The sequence below is a fragment of the Vitis riparia genome, chromosome 5 (genome assembly GCF_004353265.1).
Source record: "Vitis riparia cultivar Riparia Gloire de Montpellier isolate 1030 chromosome 5, EGFV_Vit.rip_1.0, whole genome shotgun sequence".
Taxonomy (NCBI): domain Eukaryota; kingdom Viridiplantae; phylum Streptophyta; class Magnoliopsida; order Vitales; family Vitaceae; genus Vitis; species Vitis riparia.
In genome coordinates, this window is record NC_048435.1 from 21208398 (window position 1) to 21220606 (window position 12209).

The 12209-nt window shown below is 28.4% G+C and overlaps 1 protein-coding gene across 1 annotated transcript; it reads right to left on the reverse strand.

Moving 5' to 3' along the window:
- Positions 1-226: 226 nt before the first annotated feature.
- LOC117914060 (ankyrin repeat-containing protein At5g02620-like) lies at positions 227-2668 on the reverse strand. The gene is made up of 3 exons (XM_034829226.1): positions 1917-2668; positions 1187-1734; positions 227-842 (listed from the first exon to the last, which is right to left on the reverse strand). The coding sequence occupies exons 1-3, from the start codon at positions 2644-2646 to the stop codon at positions 255-257; spliced, it is 1866 nt and encodes a 621-aa protein (XP_034685117.1). The 5' UTR covers positions 2647-2668; the 3' UTR covers positions 227-254.
- Positions 2669-12209: the final 9541 nt, after the last annotated feature.

The following is a 12209-nucleotide window of genomic DNA, read 5'->3' on the forward strand; positions in this document are numbered from 1 at the left end:
ATTAAAATTAATTAAAATTTTATATATTTTAAATTTATTTAATCTTTATATAAAAAAAGAAAATAAGTAAAATAAATTTAAAGAAACATATAAAAATAATTTATTAATTTAAATATATTTTTTATTTTTGTTCTTTCTTTTTTTTCCACTTTTTTCTCTCCATTTTCTTTCCTTAAAATTTTATGGGAATCAAAGATAGCCTTATTTTGTATATTGATTTGTTTACAAGATCTGCTATTTGCCCAACTGCAAAATCATAAACTTAAATATTTATTTTCATCTTTAGGAAGTTGTCTATATACAAAATAATAGACAAGAAGAAAGATGCAGCAGATGATATAAATAACGGTTGGAAGGCCAGAGGAAAGTGGTAACACAGCGTTTAGGCCCGTCATGAATGCAAACACCATTGCTCCCATGCTTGACACGGTGAGAACAACGCCCATAATTAAGTGTTTGTCAAGGAAGTCCTCGTCCTCATGAAACGACATAGAAAAATAAACCAACACAGCAGATAGGGACAGGATCACGGCTATGGTGTCTATCACAATAAATGCTTTGAAATCTGCTCTCTTTGTTAAAATTGCCATGCCATTGTCATTGTAACCACCAGGTAAGGTGAAACCCGCAGCAAAGGTTACAGTTGCTACAAGTGCTGCCACTATCAAATGGGTTCCACCTTGTCTTTTTGTGGTCGAGATCCTTTTGTCTTTTTCGACGTCTTCGCTTTTACTATTATTACCATCACTAGTACCACCACTGTCTTCATTGATAGCCTCCTGCCAACTAAAGGGTCCAACAACTTCTTTCTCCCATTCCCTCCATTGACTTCGAATTTCTTTCTGAAATTTGATCAAAATAAAACAAATAAACCTTTTTCCTTAAAAAAAATAAAAATAAAAATAAAAGAAATAAAGAAAGAAAAAGAATGTAGTTCATGTGTCGCTGTTTTGGCTTTTTGCTCTTCCTTTATATAAAAAGATTTTCTCATCTTCCCTCAAAATGTTTTTCCATAAGTCTACAATTTAGACCCACAGGTTCTACAAATTGCCTTCATTATGGTAATTTGGTAGTTAATTTCTATTTTAAGCATGATTGTCTCTACCGATAATAAAAATAGAAAAAATAATGATGATGGAGTCTTTCCATATCATTACTAATAAAAAGATTAGGTTAGGATCCTTACCATGTTCATACTTGCTCGAGGCTTAACGTTAGCCCTTGAAAAAATGTCTGGGGCCGTTAACTTATCCTTGTTGAGTGCCATTTTATCCACTCTATTGTCCTTTGGCCAATATGTATCCAAAACTTGGTAAGAAGCAAGCAGGTGGAGGGGTGTGTCTCCTTTAGCGTCTTTCTCATTCATAAGTCTTCTCACCTGTAACAAACTATTCTCAACCAAGATATAACTAGTAGCAAAATGCTGCTCGCTCATCATGGCAAAGTGAAGAACATTATTTCCCTTATCATCCACTTGCTCGCAACAATCTGGGAAGCGTGACAGCAGCAGCTTTACTATATCTTGATGGTTACGGTTAGCTGCAATGTGAAGTGCTGTTTTCTTGCTGTCCTTGATTCCAAGATAAGTTACAGATTTATCTGGTGATTTGGCTAGTAATTGCTCCACAATTTCAGTATGACCAAAGTATGCAGCACAGTGAAGGGGAGACCATCCTTTCTCATCCACTTCTTTTGTCAGATCTGGCTTCCATTCCAATAACCTCGCTGTTATTTCTGTAAACAAACGAACCAACAAAAAACAGAGAAAACAAATTGAAGAAAATTAAGTTAATAATTGAAGTTCCCTCTAGTGAAGCATGACTCCTAGAGGTGATCATGTTTTCTAACAATAGATTGCATGACTATCTAACCACATGGGAATCGAGATTCAAGGGAAGGATCTGCATATGTGATACCTTGGTTATTGCGAATTACAGCAGCATGTAAAGCCGTTCTACCCATCATGCCACTGTAAGATGGTGAAGTGCAAGTTCCTAAGATTAAATTCACCAAATCTTCAAAACCTCTCTCGGCGGCCATGTAAAGAAGAGTGTAGCCTGCAATATTAGCCCCATAAATAAACTCGGGGTCTTCCTCGGTCAATGACTTCACAACCTCTGAATGATGATACCTCACTGCCTCATGCAAGGCTGTGTTTTCCTCCTCATTTTTCATCCTCATAATCGCCTTATCTCCTCCAACCCCACTCTCGATCTCTTGGTGAAGTCGTTTTGCAGCATCAATGAGTGCTTTCACGACTGTCAAATGGCCTTCTCTCGCTGCATGGTGAAGTGGAGTGTCGCCCTTCAGATTGGGCTTAAGCAGGAGAGATGAAGATGAATTCAGCCCCAGGATATACTGAACACAGTCCAGTTGACCGAATTGGGCTGCAATGTGGAGGACGGTATTCTTATTTGGGGTTAATTGGACCACAAAATGATCTTCTGACATTTGTTTCAGGACATCGATCCTGCCATATGCTGCGGCCTCGTACAAAGCAGCATCCATGCAAGTGATCGGAGTTTGGCTGCCATCTGCATCTGCCGCCTGGTTCGAGATCTGGGTTTGGCTACCGTCTTGAGCTGCAAGCTGTTCCAGGTAAAGAGTATGTGATTCTGCAGTGTGGATGGAAGTGGAAAGATCCATAGGTGCTTCAGCAATCAGCACTATCCTCCTCTACACAACTTTTCCCCACCCCACCTTGCCTCCATTATATATAATATTAAAAAAAAAAATTATATTAATTAATTTTTTCATTTCTACTTTTTAACATATATAAAATATTTCTTTCCATAAAAATAAATTATAAATATTTATCATATTTATTTATTTTTAATAAAATTTAAAATTTTATAACTAAAAAACTTGAAAATTTTTGTCAAGATATATGCGTTGACCCTACCACCTTTGTCAAGATCTGGTTGGTGATCTGGGCTTCCCGAGCATCTTCAGCTGCAACCTGAATGGACTCTGTACTCAAGTTAAGTTTGGAAGTAGTGGAATCGGACATTATTGTTTGACAAGTATCCGTTCTATATTGTGCTTCGATGAGGAGGCCGAGGGAAGCCACTCCCAATATTATTTCGTAATTCAGAACTGCTTCCACTGTGAGAGACGGGAAAGAAGTAGTGGCTCTTAGCTCAACCATTGGAGCAGTTGGTACTATTTATAGGCCGCAGGCCAAAATGTTAGGGCTGCTAATTTTTAATTTGAACAAAAACTTGCATAAACAGTACAAAAAAATATTTCGTGAGGTATTCAATTTTTGGCAATCTTTTGCATGATCAAAGAATTTCATTGGGTTTGACCAAAAAATATAAACATTATATTATTTGGTATCTGTAATTTATTTTGTTCTTAAAAAATATATATAAATACAAATTTATTTTTGCTAATTATATACAAAGTAAGAAATACAATATTATTTTTTGTAATTATTATATGAAAATTACCTTTATGAACATGTGCAAGTTAAAGAATTCATTAACACATACAAAGTTAACAAAATTAGTATGCACGCGCACAGCTGCATGCTAGAACAAATTTATTGTTAAAAAAATACTTTAATCTACATCATTATCAGTCATCTAAGTTCATCATCTTCCAAAAATGATTGAATGCATTATCAAATTGATATCCCTTTAGGACTTGTGTTTTTATTTTTTCATTTTTTGTTTCTTATTTATTTATTTACTTATTTTTGTATCTCTCTATTTTAATTTCAACTTTTTCACAAATTTTATTGGATCCATATATGTAGCATTGTAAACTAACAATTTCACTCTCGGATTGGGTTGGTATATTTGCCATATGTCACCAAGTTTTAGTTTAATTTTTCTAAATGATAATTGGGCATTTTTCTCTTACATTTGAAAGCTAATTAGAGTATATTTGACAACTATTTTTTAGATCAATTTTTAATTTTCTAGAACTAGAACAAAAAAAAAAAAAAAACACACACACACACAAGGAAAGACATTGGACAACTAAAAAATTATTTTTTATTTTTTATTCTTAAAAATAGAAAATATGATATTTTTAAAGAAAAATTTATAGTTGTTTTTAGTTGTTTTGGTTTGTATTTTTAAAAACTGTTTTTAAAAAATAATTATACTAATATATAGAATAATTAAAAATAAGTACTGAATATAAAAATTAATTTTAAAATATAGTTAAAAATATTAAAATAAGTTAAAAATATTTTAGACTCTCAAACAAATTTTTATTTTACAAAATATTATAAAAGAGTTTTTAAAAATTATTATAAAATAATGGTTTTTTAGAAATATTTTTTAATATAGTTACCAAACCGGGTTTGAGCTTTGCTCCCCTACATGTTGACTCAATTATTAATTATGTGGCATTGTATAATTTTAATAGGAAAAAGACGGGTATATATCTATCATAACAAACAAAAAGGTGATAGATGTGTGTTTTAAAGCAGTTGGTTTCAAGTTATGTCTATATTCAAAGATATTTTATGTAGCTTATGTTGACATTTAAGGATATTTTATATAATATTAATATAAGGAAAAGTTGTTTGTTTGATTTTGTTTCTTTTTCTACTATAGATCCTACCTAGATCCTAATCCTTGTCTTATTGGGATCCCAAAATATGATTTGATCTCGAATTATAATTATAAAACAATAACACCATGGTAGCTATGTGTTCCCTTGCTACATAGAATAGAAGCTTCTATACAACACTACGCAACTTTTACCCCCACAGAAACCATAGTCGCTCCTTTATCTAGCTAAATGCATTTTATTAAATATTTTTATAAATGGAATTATATTTCTGACATTCCTTGGATTTCCAAGGATAGAAGATGGAAGGATTATAAGGAAGAGGATGTTTAATCGTAATTTTTTTAGTAATATATTTTAATAATATATATATATTCTTAAAGAAGTAATTGCTCCACTTTTATCTCATATTTGGATTAACTAATTAACTTGATTTCCTCCTTAAAGAACCAATTTGTGTCAATTTAAATATAAATCAATATCAAATATTAATGTTGATGAAGACGGGGTACCCAATCAAAGTGGTAGAAGTATCTTAAGGTCATATCACCTTTGTCAAAATGCATGTGTTGGTCCTACCACCTTACCACCTTTGTCAAGATGTATGTGTTGACCCTACCACATTTGTCAAGATGTATGTATTAATATCCTCGAAACTTTATCATACGAACTAAAACAATAAGTGAAAATATATCATAACCCAACAATTGTTTTTTTTGACAATAATTGTTTTTTGGAAGATGAGTAGTCCTTTTCAACTTAGGTTCACATTCAAAGATATTTTGTATGGAATAAATCCATATTCAAAGATTATATATATATTCCAAACATAAATCAACTTCAAATATTAATATTGATAAAGATTGGGTATCTACCATATCAAAATGGTAGAAGTATCTTAAGACCATACCGCCTATATCAAGATGTATGTGTTAATATACATACATCAACAAATAAAAACAAAATTAAATAGTCAAATATCGTATTTTTCTAGAGTTGGAAGTACATATAAACACCGCAATTGGTTTTCTAGAGGTAAGTAGTCCCTTTCAATTAAGTCCAATTTCAAAGATATTTTCTATAACTCTACATTTCACATTCAATATATTTTGTGAGCAATTCCCTTCAAGCTTTTGTCCATGATTTAAAGATATTTTATGTAGAGCATACGTGGAAGGGCTTTTGCCCACGATTGAAAGGTATTTTATGTAGAGCATATGTGGAAGGAAAAGTTGTTTGCGCACACATATATATAAATATATATATTTTTTTTCTCTTTCTTTCTTTTTAGACATCTCCCATTTTTATTTACTTGATGAGATTTTTATCCTATCACACTCCGGCCTCAATAATTTGGCTACATTAAACCCATTAACACCATTTTATTATTTATTTTTCTAAATTGTAATGCTTCATATTTCTCTCATATTTGAACCAACCATTCAGCTTCGTTTCACGCTCATTCCTTGATTCACCCATTTGATAAGTGACTGTCAATCATAAATCAATATAGAGATGAGTCGTTGCTTTCAAATCATGTCCAAAATTTTTAGATATTTTTTGTAACTCAAGTCCACATTCAAAGATATTTTACGTCCAACATGGGTGGAGAGGAAAGTTACTTCCTCAAATACCATATTCTCTTTCCTTCTATGGATAAGATAATGCTTGGTTCTAATTTCATATGTAGTATAATTTTAATTCTTAATTTTAAGAAAATTATAAAAATAAAAATAAATAGTAAATAAAAGATTCATTCCTAAATTTGTTTAAAGTCATTTTAAATCTTACAACTCATTCTCATTATATTTATAAGGCAATCAAGCAACTTGCTGTCTCACATGTAAAGATTAAAATGTGGTCAAAACTCATCAAAAGAATCATTAAATGTTTTTCTACTTATTGTTATATAATCATCATTATATTCTTGTGTATTTTTTTTAAAAAAATAAAACTAGTTTTAAGAAAAATATTAAGTATTTTTAAAAGCTAAAATTCAATTGAAAATTTATTTATACGTTCTACTTTTGAAAATAGTGAAAACCAAAGCATATTTAAATGCATTTTTTTCCCTCTTTTATTTCTTTTGTGCACATTTGGACTTTTCACAAGAAAATGGACAAAGTAGCTTTGGGAATAAAAAATAGAAAATGTTTATGGTATCAAAACCTAGTTATGTTTTTTTTATAGAAGAAAGAAAAAAAAATGAATGAATTATACATATATATATATAGTAAGGATCAATGTGAGGTAAAATCCCAAGAATATTACCAAAATTATTTTGGTAAATTATTATTATTATTATTTTGGTAATATATATATATTCTTAAGAAGTAATTGGTCCACTTTTCTCTCATATTTGGATTAACTAATTAACTTGATTTCCGCCTTAAAGAACCGATTAGTGTCATTTCAAATATCAATGTTGATGAAAACCGGGTACCATATCAAAGTGGTAGAAGTATCTTAAGGCCCTATCACCTTTGTCAAGATGTATGTGTTGGCCCTACCACCTTATCACCTTTGTCAAGATGTATGTGTTGACCCTACCACATTTGTGAAGATGTATGTATTAAAATCCTCGAAATTTTATCATACGAACTAAAACAATAAGTGGAAATATATCATAACCCAACAATTGTTTTTTAGGAGATGAGTAGTCCTTTTCAACTTAGGTTCACATTCAAAGATATTTTGTATAGCATAAATCTATATTCAAGTATTATATATATCTATATATATATATATTCCAAACATAAATCAATCTCAAATATTAATATTGATAAAGATTGGGTATCTACCATATCAAAATGGTAGAAGTATCTTAAGGTCATACCACCTATATCAAGATGTATGTGTTAATATCCTCAAAGCTTTGTCATTTGAATTAAATCAGGAGGTGAAGTATATCTTAACAGAACAATTATTTTTCTAAAGTTGAGTAGTCCCTTTCAACTTAAATTCACATTCAAAGATATTTTATATAGTATATGCCTATATTATATATATTTATATCCACTCATATCTTATTCTTTTTTTTTTTTTTTTATCAAATCCACATCAATAATGTCTCTTGTGCAAACATTGAAAAAATCGTCAAACCCATTAAAAAATCATTAAAAAATTCTACTAATTTTGATATACTAATTTAATTTGATAGGAAGAAATCCTACTAGTTAATTATGTTTTTATTCCTTGATCATTTACACTTTCGTATGATCCATCAAATTCATCTTCCACAATTAGTCTACTTCTTAGTTAATTTTGTTTACCAATTTTAATATGATCAAAATTAATTTTAAAATTTTAGGTTATGTTTGGTTTAAAAAAAAATTGAGAGAAAATATAAGGGAAGAAAATTAAAGACGAAAAGAGGAATGAAAGAAAAATGAATGAAAATAAAATAGATTTAAAATTAATAAATTATTTTTATATGTTATTTTATTTTTATTTTTTAAAAAAAGAAAACAAAATAAAATAAAATAAAACATGTTTAACTCCTTATTTGGAAAAAATAAAATAATAAAATAAGTGTATGGATTAAGAATGAGTTTTGAGGGTCAAGTTCCCTATAGGGTAAGCCTTAGCATACCTCCAAACCCATTTGTTTACAATCTCTAATAAACAATAAGAGATACTTTAACATTTAATTAGTCAATCAACGGATAGAAAAGAAATTAAGAAACTTGATGCCTCACGTACAAAGATTAGAAAGTGGTTGGAACCACTCATGAGAAAATCATTAAATTTTTTCCTTTTTATTAATGTATAATCATCAATATATTTTTCTACTTTCAAAAATAAAAATAAAACTAGAATTAAGGAAGATATTAAATTTTTTTAAAGGAAGATATTCAATATTTGTTTAAAGTTAAAAAAATGTAATTAAAAATTTATTTATACGTTCTATTTTTAAAAATAGTATAAACAAATGTATGAATACATATTTCTTCTCATTTTTCCATTTTGGTATTTTCTTTCTCTTTTTTATTTGATTGGTCTATTCAATGGATTTCATTGATTATTATTGATTTCTTAAGTAGTAATTGATCCACTTTTATCTCATATTTGGATTAGCTAATTAACATGATTTCCATGGTAAGGTCCCAACTAGTGGCATTTCAAATATAAATTAATATCAAATATTAATGTTGATAAAGACTGTGTATCTACCATATTAAAGTGGTAGAAATATCTTAAAGCCAAATAACCTTGAAGATATATATATATGTGTGTCCGCGCGTGTGTGTTGGTCCTAGCACCTTTGTTGAGATGTACAACTTTGTGCTACAAAAATATCAGGATGTTTTTTTTCCCCACTAGATATGACTATTTGGGACCACATCTTTTGTGGGTGCATTTGGCCCGGATCCTTTTGCTGCACCCACAAAATATAATGCTTTATTTGCTTCTAACTTGTCTCTTGTTTTGAACTTGTATGACAGTAGGAATAGTCCATTATTATCTTTATTCAGTGAAAACATGGCACGCCATGCACCTCCAAATACACAAGCTGACAAGAGATATGAAAGGTTGTCGGTTTTTTAATATATAAAAAGTTATAATTTACAAAATTTATGAAAGGGTCCACATATATAGAATATTTATAAAATATGATTTCGATATATTCTAAAAAATTGTAAAATGATTGACCTTTGGGTCATTTAAAATTTGTGTGCCTATTCATAGAAGTATTTAATGAAATATTTAATTATTTTAAAATAATATAATTAAATAAAATATAAGATGATGATCTTAAAGACTTAAGCTTGGTGTCTAATAAAAGTTAATACTTGATACATAATTATTATACGTGACTTTAAATTAACTTATGTTTAAACCATCAATTTAAAACTTATTATAAAATTATATTATTAAATAAACACATTTACCTTCATCAATACTTACAAAATGGGGGAGAGAAACACAAAAATAAAGAGACACATTAATGTTATTTTAGGTTGAATTATATATACTTATTTATTATTTAGTTATTAAGAAATAAATTTATTACTTCACATTAATAATAATAAATTCTTTATTAAGTCATCTTTATTAATGTTTGAGTGTTGTTAAGTATGAACTTATATTTTTTTAATTATTATTTTTAAATGGTAAATTAATTTACTTTTATATTTTAAAATCTATAAAATTAATTATTATATTTCTTTTTATTTTATGCATTTAAGATAAAAAAATAGTTAAAATTAATAATTTGAAAAAGGAATAGCAATGTAATATATTTCCAAACATCAAAATTTATTAACATAATAAAAATTTTCTATTTTGAGTAATAGCTCATTAGAAAATTTTATATTAAAATTTCTTAAGAAATAAGAGAAATATAACTTAAAACAAAATCTATTCCAACTAAAATAAATTATTATTTTTTATTTATTTTTAAGACAACAGTTATCAAAATTTTAAAAATAATAAAAATAAATTTAAAAATAAACTGAATTAAATAATATAGAAATAAAAAATAAATAAATGAATGAATAGATGTGATGTATGATATTAATGGGTAATTAATTATTCATGGCACCCATTTCAAGGCTTACATCACACGTATCTTCTTAAGAATTATTTTTCAAGTCATCCTTTCAAATAAAGCGTTATTTAAAATGGATGTCCATTTAGTTATGATTTTAAAAAATATTTTTAATTTTTCTAATAATTCAAAAAAATTTTATTATTTAAGTGATAAAAAAAATTAAAAACTTTTTTTATGTTACTATCAAACACATTCTAAAAGAAATGGTATTAAAATGAGTTAATATTTATTATTTACTGATAATAATATAATAATGGATTTTAAATTCAAGAACAGCAATAAAGAGGGGACCCGTGAGTATCCTATTTAATGTTGAATATTTTATTTATTAATTAATCTCTTTAGTTGTATCAACAATAAAAAGCATGTTAAAATAATGGAATAAGTTTTTCTATCCTGTGAATTTATATATAACTTTGAAGAACTCATCTTAGAACTACAAAATGATTATTTTAACAAAATGGTACAGACAAAATTGTGGGCCTACCCTCAAGATTCCTTTCATATTTCAAACTTGTAAAACTTGTTTATGGAGGAGTTGGTGGTGGTGGGAATAGTTTACAATTTTTATTCATTTTTTGTTTGGCACTAGGGTGGACAAATTTAAGCAAGTGTTTAAATCTTGGTGATGACAGGATGGATGAATGCATTTTTGAAAAATTATTTGATTAAAAAAGAATGAAATGATTTCAAATTTGTATTATTGATGCAATACCAACCAAACTTGTGTTCGTTTATCATTTTTGGAGTCAGACGGATATCTTCCCTATACAAAAGGATGTCTGGATAAGGTGATTCGGACATACCCATCCGAAGCTTAAGTAAAAAAATAATAAAGACGAGTCTACTTATTTTGAATGACTTTGTACATGCGTTCCTTTTTCATGCTTCTTGAGGGGTATTTATAGAGCGAATGACACCATTGTTATAGCGTTGATGGATGTCAGATGGAATGGACAAATCACACCAATTGAGATTTTTGGACGAATTAACCAACATAGCCAGAGATTTTAGGTACTGAGCATATGGATAATCACACCCAGTGTTTGAGTAGGACAACATTTACATCTAAAAGTCAATGAATACTAATTGCTACACACAATTAGCGACATTGAAAAATGTAAATGCAGAGTCAACTACATGGTCCGAGACTCTTACTTGACAACCAGCAAATGACATCAGTCAGGGAATTTTGTTTGGTATGATTGCCCAATCCGTATAGAAATGATGACATTGACTCTCTTGCTAAGGCTCGATTTCCGCCTTGATAACAATCATCATCATAAAAAAGACATGAATGCACCATCAATGCTATAGCGATGGTGCCATCTGTTTTATAAAAATCCATCAAGAAGCATAAAAAATGTACACACGTATAGAGTCATTTAAAATAACTAGACATATTCTTATTATTTTTTTACTTAAGCTTCAGAGGGATGTGCCCGAACCACCTATCCGGACATCCTTTTGTGCAGGGAAGAAGCCCGTTTGACTCTAGAGAAGCTAGACGAACACAAATCTGGTTGGTACTGCATCAATATGTATATCTAATTTCTTGTCTTTATAACCTGATAATCCTCTTTAACCTTTTTATTATTTACATATAAGTTATATATATATATATATATATATATATATATATATATATATATATATATATATATATATTATTTTTATAAGAAAAAGATAAAAATATTTTTTTCTAAATGGATAGTTAAAAAAATGTAGAAAGTTAAATTTATAAATTGAGAATCATTTCATCCTTTAATCAAATGACTTTTTTTCAATAACTTATTTCTATTGTAAAGGGCTGGAATCATTTGTAATGTTTATATTAAAATTTGTGTGCCTATTCATAGAAGTATTTAATGAAATATTTAATTATTGTAAAATGACATAATTAAATAAAATATAAGATGATGATTTTAAAGACTTAAGCTTGGTATCTAATAAGGGTTAATACTTGATACTTAATTATTATATGTGACTTTAAGTTAAACTATGCTTAAACCATCAATTTAAAACTTATTATAAAGTTATATTATTGAATTAACATATTTACCTTCATCAATACTAAAAAATGGGGGAGAGAAACACAAAAATAAAGAGACATATTAATGTTATTTTA

Excerpts from the sequence above, each read along its gene's own strand:
- LOC117914060 (XM_034829226.1), bottom strand. The coding sequence starts at position 2,646 with ATGGATCTTTCCACTTCCATCCACACTGCAGAATCACATACTCTTTAC. Across the intron at positions 1,735-1,916 it reads TGTAATTCGCAATAACCAAG|AAATAACAGCGAGGTTATTG; the intron begins GTATCACATATG and ends GTTTGTTTACAG. Across the intron at positions 843-1,186 it reads CTCGAGCAAGTATGAACATG|AAAGAAATTCGAAGTCAATG; the intron begins GTAAGGATCCTA and ends ATCAAATTTCAG.